Genomic DNA, 27,693 nt, shown 5'->3' with positions numbered 1-27,693 from the left:
TAAAAACTATTGAAATATTAGGAAATTTTATCAAATTTCATTTAAATGAATGATATATTTCAAAGAATTTTATTTTCTCACTTTAAACTATAGACAATTAATTTGAAAATTTATTTTTGAATAATTTTTCAAATTAAATTTTTGAAATATATAATTAAATAGATTTTTAATAATTGAAAATAAATCATTTTTTCAAGTATTTTATTACAAGTTTTAAAAAATTGCTTTTAAATAATTTTAATTATTGAAAATTTTGAAAGTAATTGAATTCTCAAAAAATTTTAATGAATAATCTTCAAGTGTAAATTCAATAAAATTCAAAATTAATTAATAATAATTAATGAAAATTAGGTTCTAAAAAATTATATTAAAATAGTTTTGAACAAAGTAATTCTCTGAATTATTTCGTTCTAATTTTTTAAAATTCTATTATTTTCAGTATTTTTGATATTAAACATTTTCAAATATTTCCGAAAATTCAAATACATACAGAAATGAATTTAGTTAAAAATTTTAGAAAATAATTGCATTTTTGGAAGGGTTTTAGTTTTAATTTTTAGAAATTATGAAATTTCAGAAGTTGAAATTTAAAAAATTTTTTTCTATGAAAAAGAAATAAGAAGTGTTTAAATATTTGGAAAAATAATTGAATATTAGAAGAGTTACACTCTTCTAATATTCAATTATTTTTCCAAATTTTAACTTCAATTCTTATTAGAATTCAATGATAATTAAATTATTTAAATACAAAATTTTTTGTAAAATTTATTTAATTTAGTGTTGTCATAAAAATTTTATTTTGTATTTCCCTGATTCTTCACTGATTTCGAAATTAAATTAATCAAAACTTGTATAATTTTGCTAAATAAATATTTAAACACGTCTTATTTCTTTTTCTCAGGGAATAAAACACTAAATTAAATAAATTTTACAAAAAAATTTGTATTTGATTAATTCAATTATCAATGAATTTTAATAAGAATTGATTTTAAAGAATTTAAGTTAAATGGAAAAATAATTGAATATTAGAAGTGTTAACACGAATTTTAAGAAATAATTTTAAAAAAGTTATTTTGACAAGCAACAAATTTTAACTAATAATTAGTTATTTTTGACTAATTTTATTGCTAAAGCAAAAAGTGAGTCACGATTTAACTAATAATTATTTTTTATTTTTAATTAATTCAGATTTTAGAGTTGACATAAACTAAAAATTTTAACTAATAATTAATCATTAACTATTTAATTAATAAAATATACACTACTTGAATGACTGACTTTTTACTATCAAATTAGTTATTCTTAACTATTTGGAATTTTACATAGAGTTTACTCAATTTTTCGTGTTTACATACACACAATTTACAATTGAATATATTTTTTGCATAATAATATATAAACTTGAAAAGAAAAATGGCAAATTTTCCGGTATTCAATAAGGTCCTTGAAAAATATGATTCACAGTATAGACACGATCTCTCCATGTATTCCGTGAAATGAGCATTCGCTAAAACCTACACGAGGGAACTATGTGTACATATATATATGTCTATATTCTGAATTCGTGCAGAGATGTATCTTAACAAATACCACGGCCGACACACAAGTTTTAATCTTGTTATATTGGTCTCTTCCTCTCTTTCGCTTTTAGTCGTTTTTTCCGCACATATTATTATTTTTTTTTTTTAGACAAAACGTTGAAAAAAAACCAAGACTCATTTTTTTCTCCCCGCACACTTACATTATATTATAATCGATTATTTCTGAATCATCATCGCACACATCTCCAAGCAACGGATGCTGCTGCCATGATTAAAGATTTAAAAATATATCGTGCACATTTTTTCCCCCAAAATTAGAATTTCGAATCGGAAATTTTAATTTTGTTCCTAAAGATTTTAGAACTTTTATCTGTAGCGAACGAAATGTTACAAATTGTGTACTTTTTCTGAAAAATCACAAATAATAACAAAATATTTGAATTAAAAAAATTAATTTCATTTTATTTATTAGAAAATTAAGAAAAACTTGAAATTAAAAAATGGACGAATTTTAAAGCAGTTTTGAATTATTATCATTAAAATTTATTGCATCTAAGTTTGAATGTTAATTGTCTGGAAGTTTAAGAAAAATAGTTTTAAATAATTACCTTATTAGTCTGATAAATATAGAGTTTTACTGTGCTAATATTAATTATAATTATAGAAGAAAAAACATGGATTTCGTAATTCGTAATATAAACGGTGATTTTATTACTTGAAAATTATATTGTTTGCCATGTTTTAAACGATAATTTTGAATGTTTTATGTAGAGAGACCGACTGAAAAGTTTTGCTCACTCGGAAATGAGAATCTTTAGAGAACATAACTTCAGCTTAAAGTCACTAATTACTATACCGAAACGAAGTTTCATTATCGCCTTATATACCGGCGCTCCCTTTATATATATATATATTAGGAGTAATTCGCGTGTGTTTTCAGGAATACTTTAGACATACAACTACTAAGGCAAAAGTAGAAACTAAAAAGTCTTCTTTTCACAAAGAAAATATTACCAAAGTTATTAGGAATAATGAAGACCTTCCGAACGGATTTTCTCCAAGTAAACACGTGATTATGTTTTCACAAACACAATTAGTGGGGAATTAAGTAAATGTTTTTTTTAGTTTCCAAAAAAAAATTGATAATTAAAAATTAAATATATGATTTTTAGATTATTTTTTATTACAGACTTCGCACTCGATAATTAAATTTAATAAAGTATAATTTTCATGAAAAAATATTTACTTCTTTCTTATCCTGCTAATAAGTTAAATTCCTGAGAAATTTTTATTATTCAATCATGAAAAGAATTGAATTCTTACGAAGATTTTTTCAAAACATTTTTTTTAATAATTGAATTCTTGTGATGAATATTGTTATTTATGAAAATAATTGAATTCCAGTAATGAATATTGTTATTTATGAAAATAATTGAATTCCAGTGGTGACTATTGTCATTTATAAAAATAATTGAATTTTGCAAAGAATTTTATGAAAATGCCTTAAAAAAATTGAATTTCCGGGAATAATTTTGTTTTTTATCTTTAATAATTGAATTCTTTTGAAGAATTATTTATGTAAATAATTAAATTCTCAAAAAGAATTTTATTTAAATCTAAAAGAATAATTGAATTATTTTAAAAAAATTTAATTAAAATTGTATTTAAAATAATTGATTTCTTTCGAACAATTTTATTAAAATATTTACAAAAATAATTGAATTTTTGTGAAGAATTCTAATATTTTTGTAAATAATTATAAATAATCCAAAGAAATTTTTAAAAAAACATTTTTTTAAATATAATTGATTTTTTCGAGGAATTGAAATTAATTTTTAAGAATAATTACATTTTTCGAGCAAGTCCTGTATAATTGTATTAAAAATAATTGTACTTAATCCTGCAATGAAGTTGATTTTTTATGAAAATAGTGGAATTATTGGGAAGAAATTTATAAAAAAAAATAGTAAATAATTGAATTTCTGTGAAAAAAATTTGATTTTGCCAAGAATTTTATTAAAATTTTGGAAACTAATTGAATTTTGGAGAAGAATTTTATTATTTATGAAAATAATTGAAACTTTGACGAGTATTTTATTAATTTTTAAATTAAATTTCTATAATAATAGAATTTTGAAGAATTCTATTATTTATGAAAATAATTTAATTATTGCTAAAAAATTAATAAAAGAAAATTTGTAAATAATTGACTTCTTGTGAGCTTTTTTTTATTTATGAAAAAGAGTAAATTTTTGGGTAGAATTTATTTAAAATTTGTTTGAAATAAATAAATATTTTGGAATATTTTATTAAAATAGTAGTCATTAAAAGTCATTGAATTGAGGAAAATAATTGAAATTTTGCAAAGAATTTCATCAAAATTTTAAAAATAATAGAAATTTCACGAGAATTTTAATGAATTTTTCAACATAAGTTAATTTCTGCGAAGAATTTGATTACTTTTGAATAAAATTGAATTATTGCAAAGAAATTTTTTAAAAAATTTGTAAATAATTGAATTCTCGTAAAATTGTTATTATTTATAAAAATAATGAAATATTTACGTAGGATTCTATTAAATATTTTTCAAATCATTGAATTTAGGAAAATTGTTTGAAAATAATTGAATTATTGAAAAAAAATTTTATTAAAATAATTGAATTTCCGGGAATAATTTTGTAATTTTTGAAAATAATTGAATTCTCCATAAGAATTTTATAAACATTGTTTTAAATAATTCATTTTTTCGAAATATAATAAATATTATACAAATTTTATTTCAAATAATTGAGTTTTTGTGGAAAGCTTTATTTGTGAATTTTATCAAAATTTTTTTTAAAAAATTGAATTTCCATGAAAAATGTTATTATTAGTGAAAGTAATTGAATTATTATGAAGAAATGTATAAAAATTTTGTTAAATAATTGATTTCTTTGAAAGTTTTTTGAAAATTCTATTCTAAATTAATTGAATTCCTGTGGAAATATGATTATTTATGAAAATAATTGAATTTTGGACAAAGTTTATCAATTTTTTTGTACAATTGAATTCTTTTGCGAAATTTTATTAAAATACTAATAGAATTGAAAATAGAATTTCGAATATGTTTTGAAAATAATTGAATCGTTTTAAAGAATTTGATTATAATTTTTGAGAATTATTTATTGTTAGGGGGGGAAAATTTCACACATTCCATACATGAAACACTTTTTTATTATAAATTGTTTTAGGTAATTTTTGTTTGAGTTGAAAGGTTGATTTATTTTTTGTGTACTTTTATATTTGTTGAATGAAGTAGTAGTAGATTTTATTTATTGACGAATCTATATATAAATACATTGTGGAAATCAAGTATTCAGACGTTGGTCACTCGAAATCGCGTGACTTGAGTAAGATTAGGTACCAGTACCTGAAATCGCTTTTTAAGAAGCGCAATTATCGTAGTTATAGGCCAATGACTTTTGTAGAGCTCAGTTCGTCGAACTGAAAAATCTATAATGTGAACAATGTTCTTGACATCTCGACAAAGAATTTCAATTTGTCAATTTAATTATTTCTTAATTAGGTACATTAATTGAATAGACTTTTAATTGAAAAGTAAATTCAATTATCGATTTTCCATTTTAATTTTAATTCGAGGCAACGAAAATTTCATTTTTTTAATTTAACCACACATTTTTCAACTGTGTAACTAACATAGGAAACAAGAACTAAATTTTATTTATTTTTAAGTTTTATTAAGCCGTAAATAAATTTTTAAAATAAACAATTTGATTTTAATCAGGATTTAAATTATAACAGCCCGGAATTCTTTTATTTTCTTTTATTTATTGAAATGTGCGGTCTTTTTTAATTTTAGAATTTTTCGGCAAGAGCATTGAAATAAAAAATTTAAACGTAGTAGTATTAATAATAATAATAATAATTGTAAAGAATTTCACGTTTGAATTATCTTCGATTCCATGTAAGGCAAGGACGGTGCAAATAGACTGGAACACATTGAGATGTTAACAATAGACTGGAACATATTCAAGTGTTAACAATAATTGGACTCGATAATAAAGTTATCGTTAAATGAAACGTGAACTCTGTCGCTAAGTGAAATGACCCAATTTACAGAACTTAAGTGGGAAAAAAGTATTTAAAAAGAAAGCCCCCCTCCTGTTAATGATAATTTCTTCTTTTTGGTTGAAATTTTGGTAAAAATTTTAAGGATATTCAAACTTCTCTACAATGTTCATTATTAATTCTTGTTGTTCTTGGATGTTTCAAGGAAAAGGAACAACCGCTGTTGGTTTGTTCCAAATTTCTAAAATCACTTGTCTGCAAGTTTGAAATCTTGAAAAGCATTTTTTTCGTGTGCTTTTGATCTTGATTTAATATCCGACAGACATGCAGAATATATGTCTCATCTTCTCTTTGAAACTTAAACTCTGGCTCTTCCGCCAGTGAAAATCCCTTGTCATGCATGAAGATGTGCATGCTTTTTGAATGAAATTGTCGTTTTCCTCTTCCCACAGAATTCATTAAGCAGAATTAACGAAAAAGAAAGAAAGAAATGAAAACTGTTAGAGAAAACGATTTGCATTGTATGGCCTAATTTTTTGTGTGCTTTTTCAAGTTTTTTATTTACTTATTCAGACTAGAGATAAATTTTTTTTTGGTTTGTATTATATTTATTTGTTTTTTACTATATTTTTATATTTAAATGCGGCAAAAAAAGCGAAAGAAAAGTTCTTGCGAAAAAATATTGCGCATGTTCGCAAGAAATTTTGTCCTTGTTTCGTGGCACTAAAGCACATTTTTTAACGTAACAAGAAAAAAACTACTAGCACGTTATTAATGTTGTCACAAAACTTCATTTTCTGCTTTCAAGCATATTTTCAATTTTTTTCATTTTATAACATTATCATTCGATTGGCATTGTTCTTCGCCAACTGAAATTACTTATCTAAATTACAATTTAATTATACACATTTGCTAACGATATGATATAAATAGATTGAAATTTATTATTATTATTATATTTATCATTACTATTATCAATAAATTATTACATTATTATTATATCTATCATTTTTATTATTCATGTGAGAAAAAATCATTCACATTCACATTTTTATTATTATTAATAATTAATTCGAATTAATAATCAATATTTCATTAATCATTAATAATATCATAATTATTATTATCATTATTCTTTCTAAATTCAAATTCACAGTTTTTCTGAGGATTAAAAAAAAATTTTCTCAGTCTCGTTCTGTAAATCTAAATTAGTTAAAAATCACTAATTATTAGTAAATTTTACTAATAACTTAGTAAAAATTACTATTTATTAGTAAAACTTACAAATTCAAAAGCAAAAAGAAAATTAAAAAATAAATTAATTAAAAAATTAGTAGAAATTACTATTAACTAGTAAAATTGACTAATTCATCAGCAAAATATCAGTCAATTAGTAAATTTTACTAATAAATTAGAAGAAAATAGCATTTTTTATTAAAATTTACTAATTTGGAAGTAAAAAGTCAGTTAATTAGTATAAAATTTCTTAATTCAAAAGCTAAAAAGTCAATCAGTAAATTTTGCTGATAAATATAGTCATTTTCTAGTAATTTATTAGTAAAATTTACTGATTCAAAAGGAAAAAGTCTGTCAATTAGTAAAATATACTTATTAAGTAGTAAAAAGTCAGTCAATTAGTGAATTTTACTAAAGAATTAGTGGAAATGAGCATTTATTATTAAAATTTACTAATTCAAAAGCAAAATGTCAGTTTATTAGAAAATGTTACTAATAAATTAGTCTAAATTGGTATTTATTAGTAAAATGTACTAATTTAGAAGCAAAGTGTCAGTCAATTAGTAAATTTTACTAATAAATTAGTAGAAATTAGCATTTTTATTATAATTTACTAATTCAAAAGTAAATAATCAGTCAATTTATAAAATTTTCTAATAAATTAGCAGAGATTGGCAATTATTATTAAAATTTACTAATTCAAATGTAAAAAGTCGTATAATTAGAAAAATTAATTAATTATGAAGCAAAAAGTCAGTTAATTAGTCAATTTTACTAATAAATTAGTAGAAATTACTATTTATTAATCAAATTTACTAATTAAAATGCAAAAAAAAATTAATAAATTAATTAATTAAATAATTAGTAGAAATGACTATTTATTAATTAGGAAATAAATTTACTAATTTTAATTAATTATTGACTTCTTGCTTTTTAAATAGTAAATTTTACTAATAAATAGTCATTTCTTCCAGTTTCTTAGTAAAATTTACTAATTTACTGACTTTTTATTTATGAATTAGTACATTTTACTAATAAATTAGTAGAAATTACGATTTACCAGTCAAATTGACTAATTCATAAGTAAATAGTCGGTCAATTATTAAAATTTTCTAATAAATTAGTAGAGATTAGCATTAAGTATTAAAATTTTCTATAATAAGTTAGTAGAAATTGGCATTCATTATTAAAATTTACTAAATAAAAACTAAAAATTTAATTAGTAAAATTTACTTATTAAGAAGCAAAAAGTCAGCAATTAGTAAATTTTAGGTACTAATTAATTAGTAGAAATTAGCATTTATTATTTAAATTTACTAATTCAATAGCTAAAAGTCAGTCAATTAGTAAATTTTACTAAGAAACATAGGTAGTCATTTTCTAGTAATTTATTAGTAAAATTGACTAATTTAATAGCAAATGTCAGTCATTAATTCAAATTAATAAATATTTTTACTAATTTAAATTTAGAGATAAAATCATAAAATTAAAATTTTAATTATAACTACATTTTTCATAAAGATGTATTTTTAAATTTATCTTTTACAATATTAATCTAAAATAATGTTATGTAAAAAATTTTCCCAACCAAAAAAATAATCTGCCATTTAAAAAGCAAAAATACAAAAGTAAAACAAAAATAACCCGGTTTAAATAAAAAAAAAATTTTTTAAATAATATTTTCAGTTTTGTTCTCTATAAATATTCTGCTATTTAAGAATAATATTTTTTTTATCGGCATCCGTTTTTTGTTTTCACCAAGTGAAATATATATATAATAGTAAAATGACAAAAGTTTGTGTTTATAGAAAAAAAGAATATATCTATTGTTTTCCGGTTTATTTTTTTATTTTTAATAGAAACAAAACAGAGAAAAGTAATTCCAGTCTTTGCAAATTGTTGACCCCGCGATGAAACGCAATATTTTTCTCTCTCTCTCTCCCTCCCACATTCACCTTTCCTCTGCTCTTTTTCATATCTATCCGCTTGGGGCAAACTTCTTCGACCTGCTGGTCTCTCTCACTCTCACTCGCACTCTCTCTTTTTCTTGTCTTTTCCATTGGCGAATACTCTTTTCATTGTATATCGAGATAATTTTCAAACGTAACATTGGGGCGGCAATAAAATTTCGATGATGAGATGATGAGAGAGAGAGAGAGGATTTGGTTTTTTTTCGTGGTTTTCCCAATCGGTTGACATTGTTGGCGATATGGAAGGCACAGTGTGCGTGGGGTTGGCCAGAGAGGCACTGTGAGGGGAGGGGGGGGGGGAGGAGGCAAATATCGGGGCGGTGGTGCCGCGGCTGGGGTGGAAAGCAGGCGAGGTGCTCGTCGGCATCTATCGACCCAACCCAGTGCGGAGCCCAACGCCCTGGAAGGTTATACACTCACTCTCTAGATCGAGGCGCGTCTATTTCTATTTCTTTTTCCCATACAAATATCGCACTTGTGGAGACTGCTTAACTCTGGATGCCCCTCTAAATTCATTTCTTTCAATTTCCTGGGGATTCGATTTTTATCCTAGAGGACTAGCTGAATTACTATTTCATGTGGCGAATTTTTTATACATAAGAATTTTAATATTGCAAAACTGAATTTTAATCAATTTTATATTAAAGGGAATTTTCACGTTTGGTAGAAATTTTAGAAGAACTTAAATTTTATGTATTTCATAAATAAATTTTTATTCTATTTTTATTTTATTCTCTCAAATGGATACACTTTGAACTTTCTGAATTTTGAATTCGGAAAAATGTTTACTAATTTCAATAAGTGACTGACTTTTTGATTTTAAATTAGTAAACTTACTAATAAATACTAATTTTATAGTAAAATTTACTAATTGACTGATTTCTTGCTTTTGAAATAGTAATTTTACTAATAAATACTAATTACTACTATTTTATTAATAAAAATTACTAAGTGACATTTATTGTTTAAAATTTTTAATTTAAAAAGCAAAAAAAACAAAACAAAAGTAAAACAAAAATAATCTGATTTACTAATAAATACTAATTTCTACTAATTTATTAGTAAAATTTACTTATTGATTGACTTTTTGCTTTTGAATTAATAAATTTTAATAATAAAAAAATAGTACCTACATTTTATTAATAAACACTAATTTCTACTAATTTACTAGTAAAATTAACTAATTGACTGACATTTTGCTAATGAATTAGTCAATTTTACTAGTAAATAGTAATTTATATAAATTTTATCAATTTATTAATTAATTTTCTTTTTGCTTTTGAATTAGTACATTTTACTAATAAATACTAATTTCTACTAATTTATTAGTAGAATTTACTTATTGGCCGACTTTTTACTTTTGAATTAGTGCATTGTACTCATAAATACTAATTTCTACTAATTTATTAGTAAAATTTACTAATTTACTGGCATTTTTCTTATGAATTAGTCAATGTAACTAGTAAATAGTAATTTCTTTTAATTTATCACCTAATTTATTTATTAATTTTCTCTTTGTTTTACAATTTGTAAATTTAATAATAAATAGTAATTTCTACTAATTCATAAGCAAAAAGTCATTAAATTTGTAAATTTTACTAATAAATAAGTGGTTTACTAATTACTGTTTATTAGTAAACTTTACTATTTAAAAAGCAAACAGTCGATTATTAATTCAGATTAGTAAATTTTTTTACTAATTTGTATGTAAATAGTAATTTCTACTAATTAATTTGTTTATTTATTTTTTAATTTTCTTTTTGCTTTTGAATTGGTAAATTTTAGTAATAAATAATAATTTCTACTAATTTATTAGTAAAATTTACCTATTAAGAAGCAAAAAGTCAGTCAATTAGTAAATTTTACTAATAAATTAGTAGAAATTACTATTTTTATTAATAAAATTTACTATTCAAAAAGCAAAAAGGCAATTCAAATTTGTTAACTTTTTTACTAATTTAAATTTAGAGAGAACGTTCAAAGGAATGTCCATAAAATTTTGAACGTTCAAATAAAAGACATTTATGATTCTTTTTTATTGCGCTTTTTATTGAAAAATATCATTATGCTTATTAATAAAAGTCTTAAATAAATAAATGCTGAATTCAAATTTTTTTTCTAATTTAATATTTAGCTAATTTAACAATATTTTAAGTAAGATAAAAATTTATTTTTTTTGAACGTTAAAACTTTTAATAAAATTCGAATAAACAAAAAATTTTTTTAAATTTTAAATTTATTTATTTATTTTTTTTATTTATTTATTTATTTATTTTTATTTATTTATTTTTTTTATTTATTTTATTTATTTTTTTTTGTTTGTTTTTTAATTTTTTTAATTTTGATTCAGTTGGTCATTAAATTTGATTCAGGGATCAATTCAGTTGATGATTACAAATTTTTTCTACAGATATCAAATTGAGAAAAAAAAAAAAAAAAAAAATTTGTGACTCTATTTGAAGAGATAAATTTTTAAAGATTAAAGTGCATTCAAATTTTGTATATTAACAAGAAAAGTGTTAAATTTTTAAAGTAGGAATAATAATTAATTGATTAAATTTTTAAAGTGGGAATAATAATTAATTCATTAAATTTTTAAAGTGGGAATAATAATTAATTGAATAAACTTTTAAAGTAGGAATAATAATTAATTGATCATTTTATAAATAATAGAAAATATCAGACTATAAAATAATCAGCGAGAATTAATATAAAAGAAAATGAATTTTTCATTAGATCTCTCTGTTAAGCAAGTGGATGAATTCTTTAATAAAATATATAAACGAAAAAGCTTTACTCTTAATCTGTAGTTACTATATATTGAAAAATTGCTCTTTTTATGCATCTCGTCTATATTTTAGACTTGTAAATGGAACCAATTTTTTGTGTACATAAATTTTACCGCATGTATGTTTTTTTACTTAAAAAGAATTATTCATGGAGATTATTTTTAATATCTTTTTCAACTTTTTTTCCATATTTGTTTTTTTTTTTAAAGAATTATTAAATGTTCAAATGCTTCATCGTTTGTTTTAAATATAAAATAAAATATATTTCTATAAATTCTAAATATAAAATATATTTCTATAAATTCTGAATATATAATATATATTTATATACTCTTTCGTCTCTTAAAATATTATTTTTTGAGACTAAGAGACGAAAGAGTTAAATTTTTAGTTTCTTGCAGTTTAAGGTCTTAAATACAATGCGACTAACTCTTTAAATTTGAATTAGTAAAAATATTTACAAATTTGAATTAGTGACTGACTTTTTGCTTTCGAATTAGTAAATTTTACTAATAAATAGCCATTTCTACTAATTTATTAGTAAACTTTACTAATTCGAAAGCTAAAAGACAGTCACTAAATCCAATTAGTAAACATTTTTACTAATCCAAATTTAGAGAGAAGATTTTTGAATTTAGCGTCGACGCTGAGTGTGGAAAAATATTTTTTTATACGAGGTTACATTGTATAGTATAATTTTTCGAGTAGAATGAAAATTATAGTCGTGTTGACAAATGTGTTTTTTTCCTATTTTTTATTGTGTTTTATTATTCGATATAAGAAGAATGACTTATTATTCATTTTGTGATGCTTTATATAGAGGAATACTCATTTTCATTTGTTTCGCTATTTAGCTAACTGCAACATTTATCGATGCACGATATATACAATAAAAGAAAGTACATATATATGTCGGGCAGAATTAAGTGAATTCGATGCATATCTGTTTAATTTGCACACTTGTCACACACACGAACACGAATATCACCTCTGCTAAATTATTGACGGTTATAAGTTGTTTATTCGACGTATTATTCTCTATAGGGACACAATTTTTATAAATTTTGTACTAATGCACCTTAAACTGAAAGAATTTTTTCCTTATTTGAATTGAAAAAAATATTCTTCATTCAAAAAAATCCTTCCTCTTTTGAATACATTTTCCTTCATTTGAAGAAATTTTTCTTTATTTGAATATTGAAAAATATTTTCTTCTTCATTTGAAGAAATTTTTCTTTGTTTGAAAATTGAAAAATATTTTCTTCTTCATTTGAAGAAATTTTTCTCTATTGATTATGCTAAGATTATGCCAAGAATAGAAAATTCGTTTTGATTATTTGAGCCAAGAATAGAGGATTTCAAATTATAAGTTCATAGGCGTTATTTGGAAAGTATTTCTTTCAATATTAAAAAAAAAAAATTAATAGTGTTAGGTCACAGCTAAATATACACAATGATGACTTCTTTTTACGATAGGCACCTAGTTAGGACTTGTCATTCCAGTTTTTTATATTCTTATATTCAAAATGTGTAGTTGTGAAATTCTCTATGTAAATCTGCACAACAATTTCAATTGATAATTTAAAACAAACCGTTTTTTCTTCAAACTATTCTTTTGTGTTTTTTTAACCAATTAGTATTATTTGCTAATATCCAGTTGCTTTTTATATTTGAATTAGTAACAATGTTTACTAATTGGAATCAGTGACTGAATTTTTGTTTTTGAATTACAAAATTTTACTAATAAATTTATAAAATTATACTAATAAATAATTTCTACTAATTTAGTAGTATTTATTAATTGACTGATATTTTGCTTTTGAATTAGTCAATTTTACTAACAAATAGTAATTTCTACTAATTTATTTATTTAATAATTTTCTTTTTGCTTTGGAATTAGTAAATTTTACTAATAAATATTAATTTCTACTAATTTATTAGTAAAATTTACTAATTCAAAAGCAAAAAGTCAGTCGTTGATATTATTAATAGAAAATAACTAATTATTAGTAAATAAATAAATCAGGCTTCGCACTCATCTACTATTTCTATTTTTTTTGAGAATTTCCACTACTTTTTAGTAGAAAACGAAAAACTATTCTCAAAAATTATAATCAAATTCTTTAAAACGATTCAATTATTTTCAAAAAATATTAAAAATTCAATTATTTACAATATCTAGTATTTTCATAAAATTTCGCAAAAGAATTCAATTGTAAAAAAAAAATTGATAAAATTTTTTCAAAATTCAATTATTTTCATAAATAATAAAATTTCCACAGAAACTCAATTAATTTAGAATAGCATTTTCAAGTAAATTTCGAAAAAATCAATTATTTAACAAAATTTTTATACAATTCTTCACAATAACTCAATTACTTTCACTAATAATAACATTTTTTATGTAAATTCAATTTTTTTAAAAAAATTTTTGATAAAATTCTAAGCAAATATTCAATTGCTTTTATAAATAATAAAATTCTTCTCAGGAATTAAATTATTTTTAAAAATTTTAATAAAAATTCTTTGCAATTTATTTAAAAAAATGTTTTTTTTTAATTTTTTGGAGAAGTTCAATAATTTACAAAAATATTAGAAATAAAATTCTTTCCAAGAATTCAATTATTTACATAAATAATTCTTTGAAAGAATTCAATTATTTACATTAATAAATTATTCCCGAAAATTCAATTATTTTGAGGCATTTTAATAAAATTCTTTGCAAAATTCAATTATTTTCATAAATAACAATAATTCATCACAAGAATTCAATTATTTTTAAAAGCAATAAATTTCTTCTTGAAAATTCAATTATTTAAAAAATTCTAATAAAATCGTTCGCAAGAATTCAATTATTTCCATAAATAATAAAATGCTTTTTAGGAATTCAAATATTTTCAAAAAAAATTTAATAAAATGCCACACAGACAGTCAATTATTCTCGAAAATTGCAATAGAATTCTTTGTAAAATTTAATTATTTTTAAAAACTTTTCGCAATTCAATGATTTTTAATATCTACTATTTTTATGAAGTTTCCAAATAGAATTCAATTATTTAAACAATTGTTTGTAAAAATCTTCGTAAGAATTGAATTCTTTTGATGAATAATAAAATTTTTTCAGGAATTCAATTATTTAAATTAGAATTTGCATAAAATTATTTGAAAGAAATCAAGTATCTAAAATTTTTTATAAAATTCTTCACAAGAATTAGTTGGAAAAAAATTTGGTCTTCAATTTTCTAGGACTTTTTCTCATTTTCTAGTTTTCCGCAGAAATGTCGAACTAAATTTTGAATTTTTTCAACTTTGGAGAAATATAAGAGATAGTTTCCTTTTCCCATATCAGCCGCGTGTTCTCTCTCTCTCTTTCTCATATCGTGTCCCCCCGCGATGCACCCTTTATTTTTAAACTGAACATCCGAAGCACGTGCATCCAAGACGGTTTATTGGTTCTGTCTCCATTGGCCGCGCATATATACATACAGATATGTAACATTTGAGATAAAAATTTTTTAATCTTATTTTTCAAATTGCATCTCAATTATTATAGTTGACATATTTATCGTTTCGTTTTTAATTAACAAATTTCTTTTTTTTTTTAATATTTTGCAATCAGTGTAGTATTGCACAAAAGAATATGATAATTGTGCGCGGTATTGAGGAAAATTAGATAATATAAAATTAATTATTAAAAATTACGTTAGGTAATACGCTCTCTCTCTCTCTCTCTCATCCTCATCTCTCTCTCTCTCCGTCTCTCTCTCTCTCCTCTCTCTCTCTCTCTCCTCTCTCTCATCCGTCTCTCTCTCCTCTCTCTCTCTCTCATCCTCGTCTCTCTCTCTCTCATCTCTCTCCTCTCTCTCTCTCTCCTCTCTCTCTCTCTATCTCTTCTCTCTCTCTCTCCTCTCTCTTTCTCGCCTCTCTTATCGTCTCTCTCTACTCTTCTCCTCGGCCTACTCCTCTCTCTCTGCTCAGTCGCTCTCTCTCTCCCTCCACAAATCACATCCTCACTCCTCCTCTCTCTTTCTCTCTCTCTCTCTCTCTCTCTCTCTCTCTCTTCTTCTCTCTCTCTCTCTCTCTCTCTCTCTCTCTCTCTCTCTCTCTCGCTCTCTCCTCTCTCTCTTCTCATCTCTTCTATCTCTCTCTCTATCTCTCTCTCTCTCTCTCTCTCTCTCTTTAATATTTTGATACTTGAACCGAATATTTGTATTGTTTCTAATTGATTGACGATTGAAATACAATTTCAATGATCAATGACGCAGTTACTGTAAATTTCAATCGTATTTCAACAAGTCAATTAATGAGAAAAGATGACAGGTTTCAGTGAAATTTAGAGAGACACTAATTGAGTTTGATGAAAATTTGTTGTAGTCAGAAAAATGTTTGTTTTAGTGAAACTGATATTTATTTCAAACAAAATACTTCGTTTTCTTTTTTAATTTAATAATTAAATTAAATTAACAACTTTTTTTTTAATTTAACTAGTTTTTATTATTTTTTGTATTTTTAAAAAAAAACAAATTTGTTCTTTTATTACAAGAAAGAATTTTTATTTTTGTTACTAAACAATTTTTATAGTTTTTTACTAAAAAAAAATTGTTTTTTTATTAGGAGAATTAAAAAATTTGTAGCTTTTAACTTTAGAAAAGTAATTTTTTTAATTAAAAGAAATTCCAAAGCAAAATGTCAGTCACTAATTCAAATTAGTAAACATTTTTACTAATTTAAATTTAAAGAGTTAATTTCAAGGAGTTTTTTAGTTTTTCAGTTGTTTATTGTTGTTGTTTTTTAGTAGTTGATGTTTATAAAATTGAAATCTTTTTTTTTATAATAAATCACTATTATTTTATGCATAGAATTTTTGTTGTTTTATGCATAGAAAAAAAAATTCTTTAGATTAAAAAGAAAATTTGTAAATTGTTACAATTTTTTTGTTTTTTGTTTTAAATTGAATTAAAAATTTATAGAAAAACATTGACAAAGGCGCAAGAATAAGAGAAAAGAGAATAGACTCTCTCGCACATTGAGAATGTGATTATCGATGTGTTTGACCGTGATTTATAAGAGCCCGTGAACCTCAATTTTTCACGAGAAGTCAATCCTATCAACGGCAAGGCAACGTGACTGATTTGAAGGTGAAACAAGTCGGTGACTGGCAGATTGTGTTAAGAAGCACCGCACATGACTGCTGAAACCCGGAAAATGAGATAGAGAATCAAGTAGACGTTACTTGAAAAAAATATATGTTTTCTTCCTGAAAATTTTTCAATAATGCATTTTCAATGTATTATTATATATACTAGCGTCATACTCCTCGCTCGCTAACGCTCGCTCGGAAGACATTTTTTCTTATTTATTTCTACTTACATAAATAGTTTTTGAGGTAAAAATTTTGTTAAAAAAATTTTTAACTTCAAAAACTCTCTTGATTAAGCTAATTTTGTTTAAAAAAATCTTTAACTTCAAAAACGATCCTTATACCTCATACAATATGAATGCAGGCAAATTGTTTATAAAATTTTTACACCAATAGGTCTTTTTTAAAAAATTATGTAATATATGTTTTCGTAGTGGTTTTTAGCGTAGAATCAAATAGCGCTATAAGTTTCTTATAAAAATCGATTTTTCTTCATTTGTTTATAAAAAAAAATTGTTAAAAAAATATTTTTTTAACATTCAACGACAAAAATTATCATTAGATCCCATGCCAGGATTTCAATAGTTACTTTTATAATATCTGCATTCCTTTGCATGTAGGCATCAATGGGTTAATGTAAAAAATCTTTTCCTGAAAGCATTTTTCAGTTAGTAGAAAATAAATTTGATACAATAACGTTTGAATTTTGTTCCACTGAAGACCATAAAAATAAAAAATTAAAAATATAAGCCTGGATAAAGTGTGGAGGAAAAGACTTTTTACAATAAAAAAGGAAAATAATTTTTATACAAAAGTTTAAAATATATAGTTAAACTGTTTATAATAATAATATATACGTATATAATTAATAAATGTATTAGAGGCGAGCAGTAAAGGTCATATCATCTTTTAAAATACACTGATATAGGCGCTACTTAGTTAGCGCAACGCACAAAAACTCGTAGCGCAAACTTCAAAAATTTTTTTCTCAAAAACATCAAAAAGCACTTCTTTAAAAATTTAACCACTTATTAAGGAAGGTTTAAATTTTAAGAAAATAATTTTTTTAGGAAACTCCATGATGTCCTTAGCATATTTTTTTAACAATAAAAAATTATTGTTTAAACAAATTATTGAAAATTTAATTTTTCTTAACTTTTTTTTAATATTATAAAAAATTGACATTTATTTATTTATTTTCAGTTTCTGATTTTTCAAATCTAAATATCTTGCAAAAAATTTTTTTTTTTTGCAAAACTGTTTGGCACAGTTATTTAGTACACCAAATCCCAGGTGCGAATTTAGGTTGGCCGCCAGAGTTTGAAGGTTGGCCCAAGGTTGGCCTAACTTTGGCAAGCGAAGTTTTGGTTGCCAGAGTTTGCCCAACTTTGGCAAGTACTAGTATAATAGGTAAAGGTTATATCTGATGTTCCCGCTAATAATAATCTGTTAATTGTTTAAATAATTTAGTTTTTTAATAATTTTTTACCTTTGGCTGTTGAATTTGACCAAACTTTGAAAATTGTGGTTGGCCCAACTTACGCATCTAAAGTTGTGCAAACTTTGGCGTCAGTCTTTGGACCAACCATTGAAATGTATAGTTGGCACAACATATGCATTGTAAGTTGGGCCAACTTCCTTATGAGTTGTCGGGCCAACCATCGTCGCCATTAGACGGCGAACCGTTATCATCTGTATGGTTGGCCCAACCTCTGGCACGAGAAGTTGGACAGACTTTGTAAAAGTTGGCCCAACTATGGGCCGACCAAAAAATCGCACCTGGGATACTACAAAATTACAAACTTTAAGAAAAATCGGTGATCCACCATTTACTTTTCGTATGGAACTGCCCTTGATATAAAAATTTTAATTTGTAGTATCAAATAAATAGTTATTTGTAGCAAATTCGAATTATTTAAGTCAAATGAATGGAATAATTGGATCTAATAAATATTGCTTTAAATCAATTAGGAAAATTACTTGATTCAGTAATGCATGAATTTTAATTCAAATAAATATTTATTTGCATCAATAAAATAATTTTTTTAAAATAACTAAATATTTATGGGACACTCCGCACGTCAACACGGACAGAGCTCTAAACAAAAATTGCTTTGATAGATTTAAACGTTCTAGGGCTTAAAAGATTTCTACATTCATGTACTTTAAGATGGCGATAGGTGTTTTTTGCAAATTTTCATTTCCGATGCCAATAGAGCTGTCAAAAGTCAAATGGTCCAAAAATTTCAAAATACTTTTATGAATTAAAAGCAAAAAACGAGGTAAATTATTCTGTAACTCATTCTTTAACAGTTGTTTAAGGTCCCCGAATATAAATCTAAAGTTTTTTTTTTAAATCTAAAATGTCGGATCCAATATGGCGGACAAAATTCAAATTTTATCAGATTCGATTAAAACTTGTTACTCGGTGGTTTTTAGGGTCGCTGATTACGAATCTACACTACCGGTCAAAATTGAGAGACCATCCATTTTCAGGTGATTGAAAAACATTTTAAAACATAAAATGTATGGAAACTAAAATATTTTGCTTTTTATTTTTTGAAAGATGATAAAATTTTGAAAAGAACAAGATCTTTTAGAAGATCTTGGACCAAAAAAAATTCAAAAAATTTGGAACAATCTTTCTGTACTAAAAACTATTTTAGAAAATATATAAAACTTTATATGGTGTAGATTTTATAAGAAAATTTAATAAAAAAATACGTTTGAATTTTAAAAATTATTTTTCTGTAAATAAGAATGTTTCAATTTTTTTATATTTTTCTGGTTCAAGTTTTTATTTTAGAAGTTATTCAAATTTTTGTAAAACATTGAAAATGGCGATTTTTTAAAAATATTTAAATGAATTATTGGCCAAACGACTTCTGAAATATCTTCTTCTGTTCAAAATTTTATCATCTTTAAAAAAATGAGCAGAAAAAAATTTTAGTTTCAATAAACTTTAAGCGAAATGTATCAAAATTGGACATTTTTTCAGTCATATGGGATCCACTATTTTCAATTTTTAAATTGTGATTTCAGATTCGTAAACAGATACCTTAAAAACCCCCAAGTAACACGTTTTAATTATATCTGATCAAATTTAAAAATTTGTCCACCATATTGGATCCGCCATTTTTATTTCTAAAAAGTGATTTCATATTTGTAATCTGTGGCCCCATAAGCTTCCGAGTAACACGTTTTAAGGGAATCGGATCAAATTTGAAATTTTTTCCGCTATTTTGAATTTTTAAAAAGTGACTTCAGATTCGTAGTCAGCTACCCTAAAAACCCCCGAGTAACAAGTTTTAATCGAATCTGTTCAAATTTGAATTTTGTCCGCCATATTGGATCCGCCATTTTGAATTTTAAAAAAAACTTTAGATTTATATTCGGGGACCCTAAAAACTGTTAAAGAATGAGTTACAAAATAACTTACCTCTTTTTGTGCTTTTAATTCATAAAAGTATTTTGAAATTTTTGGACCATTTGACTTTTGACAGCTCTATTGGCATCGGAAATGAAAATTTGCAAAAAAACGCCCATCGGCAGCTTAAAGTACATGAATGTAGAAATCTTTTAAGCCCTAGAACGTTTAAATCCATCAAAGCAATTTTTGTTTAGAGCTCTGTCCGTATTGACGTGGAATTTCCCTTATTTATATCAAATATGCAATTATTTTTCATAACTAATTATTTTAATTTAGACCAATATCTCTTTAATTGCGTCAAATAATTATTTATGTAGTCCTTATACCAAATTTATAATAAATAAATTAATGTTCTTCCAGTTGCATACGTAAAAGTATTAGCACACTAAAAAAAATTATCGCATTCAAATAATTTTTTTTATCTATATATTTATTTGATTCAAATAACTTGAATTATGCGAATATACGAAACTTTTTCATAGAAAATGCAGGTTGGCAAACTTAGACCAAAAGAATTTAAAAAATTTGAAACAATCTTATAAACCCCTTCGCTGTTTGGAAAAATAATAATCATATGATTGCCCCAGAATGTTCAGCAAAATCTGTTAGATGAATTTTTATGAAACTTAGTATACAAGGGTTTTTGGGGTCGCTGAATATTAATATGACGTCAAAAAAAATTCAAAATGGTGGATCCAATATTTCGGACAAAATTTTTAAATTTTAAACAGATATTATAAACAAAAAAAAACAAAGAACAGAAAGTGTAATGTAAAACCTTTGCAGCCTCCACGCGGCACATTCTGGGGTCATGATTCGTTTTATCAGCTAATGCAAAGGATATAGAATAGAGTACAAAATTTGATAAAAATCGGGATGAATTAAAAAAATTACGTCCCTCATTTTGAATCCATAATTTTTTATTTTAAAAGACAAATTTAAATTCAGCGACCCAAAATATCCCTAGATACTGAAATTGATAAAAATCCAAATGAATTTTAAAAATTATGTCTACTATTTTGAATTTTTAAAAATGAAGGTTAAATTTGAATTTAGCTACCCGAAAAATCCCTAGATACTGAAATTAATAAAAATCCAAATGAATTTCAAAAAGTATGTCCGCCAATTTGGATCCTGCATTTGAAGTTTTAAAAATGATGGTCAAACTCGAATTCAGCGACCTGAAAAACCCTTAGGTACTAAAATTGATAAAATCCAAATGAATTTCAAAAATGATGTCCGCCATTTTGAATTTTTTAAAATTAAGATCAAATTCGAATTCACCGACTCCAAAAACCCTTATACACTAAATGTGACTTGAATTAAAACAAATTTTCATAAATTTTACTGGTTTTTAAATTGTTATATTATTTAAAAATAATAAATAATAATTTATTTATTACTTAATTTAGGATCATTGCAATCAATAGTGTGTTAATAATGATATAAAACAATTTATTTTATAATTTTCATAAAAATTGCATTTATTTTGCGCTAAGAAGTTTACTACCCATCAACGGTCGTTAACAGGCAACGGGTTAACAGAAAAATAATTTTTAAAATTCAAACGTATTTTTTTACTAAATTTTCTTGAAAAATCTACATCATATCATGTTTTATATTTTTTAAAGAATAGTTTTTTGTACAAAAAAATTATTTCAAATTAAAATTTTTGTGTATTACTTTGCCGACCTGCAATTTCCAAGAAAAAATTACACGTTAATGTCTACAAGTAATTCCCATTCTGTAGAAAATAACCTTTAAAGTAAGCTTAAGATCATTAAAAGTGTTCATGTTTTTAGAAGTTATTTAAATTTTTGTAAAACATTAACAATAATGATTTTTTAAAAATATCTTACACAGAAATAGAATTGTTAAATCTCAATACTCAATAATCTAATTCTTTTCACTTACAGTACAATTCAACACTTCTTATTTTGGAAATTTCATATTTTGGACATTTTGGGCTTTGGGAATTTTTATTGTAGAAAAATAATTTTTAGATTGTGTATGGATTAAAAAATTTAATTTTAAAGTTCTGAATGTTTCTGAATTTATAGTGATAGAACACTACTGCGCATGCGTATTATTGATAGAACACTACTGCGCATGTCTGACATTGATAGAATACTACTGCGCATGCCTGACATTCACTGAACACTACTGCGCATGCCTGACATTCACAAAACACTACTGCGCATGCGTACCATTGATAGAATACTACTGCGCATGCCTGACATTGATAGAATAATACTGCGCATGCGTACCATTGATAGAACACTACTGCGCATGCCTGACATTCACAGAACACTACTGCGCATGCGTACCATTGATAGAATACTACTGCGCATGCGTATATGTATGTACAATGAGTATGTATATATAACATTGTCTGAACACTACTGCGCATGCGTAACATTGTCCGAACACTACTGCGCATGCGTAACATTGTCTGAACACTACTGCGCATGCGTAACATTGTCCAAACACTACTGCGCATGCGTAACATTGACAGAACACTACTGCGCATGCGTAACATTGTCTGAACACTACTGCGCATGCGTAACATTGTCTGAACACTACTGCGCATGCGTAACATTGACAGAACACTACTGCGCATGCGTCGCATGCGTAACATTGACAGAACACTACTGCGCATGCGTAACATTGACAGAACACTACTGCGCATGCGTAACATTGACAGAACACTACTGCGCATGCGTAACATTGTCTGAACACTACTGCGCATGTTATAGTGACAGAACACTACTGCGCATGCGTAAACAAACACTACTGCGCATGCGTAACATTGTCCGAACACTACTGCGCATGCGTAACATTGTCTGAACACTACTGCGCATGCGTAACATTGTCCAAACACTACTGCGCATGCGTAACATTGACAGAACACTACTGCGCATGCGTAACATTGTCTGAACACTACTGCGCATGCGTAACATTGTCTGAACACTACTGCGCATGCGTAACATTGACAGAACACTACTGCGCATGCGTCGCATGCGTAACATTGACAGAACACTACTGCGCATGCGTAACATTGACAGAACACTACTGCGCATGCGTAACATTGACAGAACACTACTGCGCATGCGTAACATTGTCTGAACACTACTGCGCATGTTATAGTGACAGAACACTACTGCGCATGCGTAACATTGTCCGAACACTACTGCGCACGCGTAACATTGTCCGAACACTACTGCGCATGCGTAACATTGACAGAACACTACTGCGCATGCGTAACATTGACAGAACACTACTGCGCATGCGTAACATTGTCCGAACACTACTGCGCATGTGTGATATTCAAGGAACACTACTGCGCATGCGTATATGTATATACAATGATACAATGAGTATGTATACATACGATACGATGAATAAATGATAAAAGCCGAACGACCGAACGATGAAGTACGAAGTTACACGAGCGACGGACGACAAAACGACGACGAATATCTTAATATTATAGGAGATTATACATTCATTGAAAATCTTGTTAAAAATCACGTTCTTATCTTTGCTGTTATTCAATATAGGCCTAACGCTTTTTTGTCATGTGAAATTACTAAATTTCTAGTTAAATAAAATTATTTTGCTTTTAAATTAGTAAATTTTACTAAAAAAAAAATTTAGTAGAAATTAATATTTATTAGTAAAATTTTACTATTTGTTAGTTGTATTCGACTAATTCAGTTTTAGAGAGCAATTAAATAATGGCAAATGATAGTTTTAATTTTTACTAATTCAGAGTTAGAGAGAAAACTATATTTTAAAGAAAAATATTTTACTGAAATGTCGAACGTTCAAATGAACTTATTTTTTTTGTTTGAATATTTTTTAAAACTACTATGCAAATAAAGAAATATAGAAATTAGTATTATTATTTATTATTATTAAAAAATATTTATTTAGTCAAGCATTAATTTTCAAAATACAATTTAATTTTTTTAGTAACAAAATAAAAATTAAAAGAAGTAAAAAAATATAGTCTTTCATTTGAACTTTCAAAACTTTAGAAACAATAGAAAAATTTGAAAATTAATTTATTTTATACATAATTTTGCGTTGATAATATAGAATTTAAAAAAAAAAATTAACATTTCTGTTAAAAAAAGTTACAATCATTGTGACTTTCAAATAATTTTGAGTCTGAAATTATTAAATTCTCACATAAAATATTATTAAAATTTTGAAAAATAGGTAAATTCTTTCAAAAAATTTTACTAAAATTGTATTGAAAATAATTAAAGTTCTTCGAAGAATTTTTTTATTTATAAAATTAATTGAATATTCTTGAGAGGAATATTATTCACCTTTTGAAAATGTTAAATAATAATTAGTTAATAAGAGAATTTTTAAAAATTTTGAATGTAAAATTAATGGAAAATTGAATCAAATAAATTGAGAGTGAAAAAACGAAGCAACTCTTTGATTTGTTTTTTGTCTCCATTCATTTAATTCAATTTAAAAAATTTTTTAAATTTAAGTTTAAAATTGTTAAAAATTTAATAAAATTTTGAATGTAAAATTAATTAAAAATTGAATAAAATAAATTGAGACAAAAAACGAATGAAAATGTTGCTTTGCAACACTTTTGATTCGTTTTTTGTCTCAATTTGACGTCCATAGAAAAAATATTTAAAAAAACAATAATGTAGGAACCGAATATTGAAATTTAGAATAATTGGACATTAATACTAGAAAATTGATAAAATTTTCCTTTTTCAAGCGCAGTGAATACGAATTTTGATTTTCTATAATAAAAAAATAAAAATCCATCATTTCTCGATTCTCTCGTGTAAATATTTAATGAAATTCCCTGACGTTTCACGTACGCGCGCGACACCCTCTGATGTTGACTCAATTTCAATGTGTTCCTCGTAGACTCTCGCAAAATTTCGCGCTTTTCCGGGACACGATATCAATGTCCTCTCCTGATGGAGTGGGTGGCATTGTTGGGAGAGGAGTTTGCGCAGGTGCTACCGCTGCCTGCCTGCCTGCCTGCCTGGCTCCTCTAAAGTATGAATGAAAGCTGTGCCGGCCGGCGCACTGTGCCACGCGCGAATTCCCGATATAATATCTTTTTTACACAACCGAACGCCACTCATATCGTGTCTATATCCTTCGTCCAGCCATCTTTTCTATATTCTCTCTAAATTTCAGTTTCAAAATTTTTTTTACTTCTTTCAATTAAAAACTGACTTTTTGATTTTTAATTAGTTAATTTCACTAATAAATACTAATTTATTAGTAAAATTTACTAATTGACTGACTTTTTGCTTTTGAAATAGTACATTTTAATAATAAATACTAATTTCTATAAATTTATTAGTAAAATTCACTAATTGACTAAACTTTTGCTTTTGAATTAATAAATTTTAATAATAAATGATAATTTCTATTAATTTGTTAGTAAAATTAATTATTATTGTTTATATTTTCAAAAATTTTAATTTAAAATTCATCGCAACAATTCAATTATTTTCAACAAAATTTTAAAAAAATTTTACGAAAGAATTCAATTATTTTCTAAAATTTTAATAAAACCTTCGAAACAATTCAATTATTTATTTAAATAGTAAAATCTTTGCAACATTCAATTATTTTCAATAAATATCGTGAAATTTTCAATTTCACGAAAGAATTCAATTTTTTTCTTAATTCGTTATAAAAAATTTTAATAAAATTCAATTATTTTCTAAAATTTGTAATAAATCCTTCGAAACAATTCAATTATTTATTTAAATAGTAAAATCTTTGCAACATTCAATTATTTTCAATAAATATCGGGAAATTTTCAATTTCACGAAAGAATTCAATTTGTTCTTAATTCGTTATAAAATTTTTTAACAGAATTCAATTATTTTCTAAAATTTTTAATAAATTCTTCAAAAAAATTAAATTAAATTTATAAATAGTAAAATTTTTCGCAAAAATTCAATTATTTTTTAAATAGTAAAATCTTGACAAAAATTCAATTATTTTCAAAAAAAAAAAAATTTCACGAAAGAATTCAATAATTATTTTCTAAAATTTTGAATAAATTTTTCGAAAAAATTCAATTATATTTATAAATAGTAAAATTTTTTGCAAAAATTCAATTATATTTATAAATAGTAATATTTTTTTGATAAAATTCAATTATTTTCAAAAAAATTCCACGAAAGAGTTGAAATAAATAATATTTATTATCCTTTTCGACTATAATTTATAAGTAACTATTTACGTTTTATAGAATGTTGAATTAAAATAAATTTATGCCGTTTCTTTACCTCTGAATTTGGCTAAAGTTCATAATCCCAGTGAGAATCGGAAAACATTTAGGTTTTAAGTAGAAAAAGCATGACTTGGGACTGCCTTGTCGAGCACAACTTTTTCTACTTGAACAGTAAATCGCACCGGGCAGAAATGCTTCTTTTAAGTGGAGCAAAAATTTTAGGTCAGACAGGAGTCCTCTTTTTTGAATCACTTATTTAATTTATTTATCGTGTTTTCTACAATATATTTTTTTATTTTTAAAAATAATGATGGTAAATATTAATAATTAATTAATATAAATTGAAGCTTAATTTCCACTGCGATTCAGATTTAGAGAGAAAATTATTGGTTCAATTTAATTTAATTTATTTAATTTTTCTTTGAGAAAAAATTCAATTTGTTTTATTTAAATTAAAAATTATTTGGTTCGAATAAATGAATATTTGATTCAAGTATGTATATATTTTTTTATGCTTTAATTCTCGATTTCTAATTTGAACACTTTGATTTTAGGTACTGGTGAGTCGGGCAAGTCGACGTTTATCAAACAGATGAGAATTATCCACGGTTCCGGATACTCGGACGAAGATAAGCGAGGGTTCATTAAATTGGTCTTTCAAAATATTTTCATGGCAATGCAGTCAATGATTCGTGCCATGGACCTCCTGAAAATCCAGTACGGCGATTCTTCGAATATAGTGAGTTTCGTATTTTGTTAAGAAAAATATTTTTTTAATAAAAAAAAAATAGAAGATCCGTTATTTGAATCAAATAAATTTTTTTTCACTGGGAAAAATCGTCCACTAATTCAAATTAATCAAAATTTTATAATAATTTTTAGTAATCTTTCCCTAAAACTTTCGTAAAAATATAAAATTTAATTATTTTTAATAATTTTCTGAAAGTTCTTCAATAATTAAATTATTCAAAGAAGAAAAAATAAGTTCACTTGAAATAAAATTTAAAATTTTAATTTAAATTTTTGGAAATATTTGTGAGACGCTCTCATGAAAAGAAAAGAAGCAAAAAATTTTACATTATGTTTATAAAATTTGAAATAAAAATACAGAAAGAGAATTAATTACTATTATAAATTATTGATCTTCAAGTTTAATTAATTTTATCAATTTAATTAATTCAATTTTTTTTTACTAAAGTTTCAGTGAAGGATTACTAAAAATTAATTAATTAATTACTACTAAATTAAATTGTTAAATTTTTGCTAAAAATTAGTAAA

General features: G+C 24.7%; 1 protein-coding gene across 6 annotated transcripts in view; it reads left to right on the top strand.

Annotated features, from left to right (window-relative positions):
• Positions 1-27,693, top strand: part of LOC122509058 (guanine nucleotide-binding protein G(q) subunit alpha) — a 63,454-nt gene that overhangs the window by 20,118 nt on the left and 15,643 nt on the right. For all 6 annotated transcript variants that reach the window (XM_043622820.1, XM_043622823.1, XM_043622824.1 and 3 more), the window contains one exon: positions 26,970-27,154. In XM_043622820.1, the coding sequence (XP_043478755.1) occupies positions 26,970-27,154 (185 nt within the window). The remainder of the gene's footprint in view (positions 1-26,969; positions 27,155-27,693) is intronic.

This window comes from Leptopilina heterotoma, unplaced genomic scaffold, assembly GCF_015476425.1.
Source record: "Leptopilina heterotoma isolate Lh14 unplaced genomic scaffold, ASM1547642v1 Lhet_59, whole genome shotgun sequence".
Taxonomy (NCBI): Eukaryota; Metazoa; Arthropoda; class Insecta; order Hymenoptera; family Figitidae; genus Leptopilina; species Leptopilina heterotoma.
Note: the sequence above shows the minus strand (reverse complement) of the source record. Positions and strands in the feature narration are given on the sequence as shown.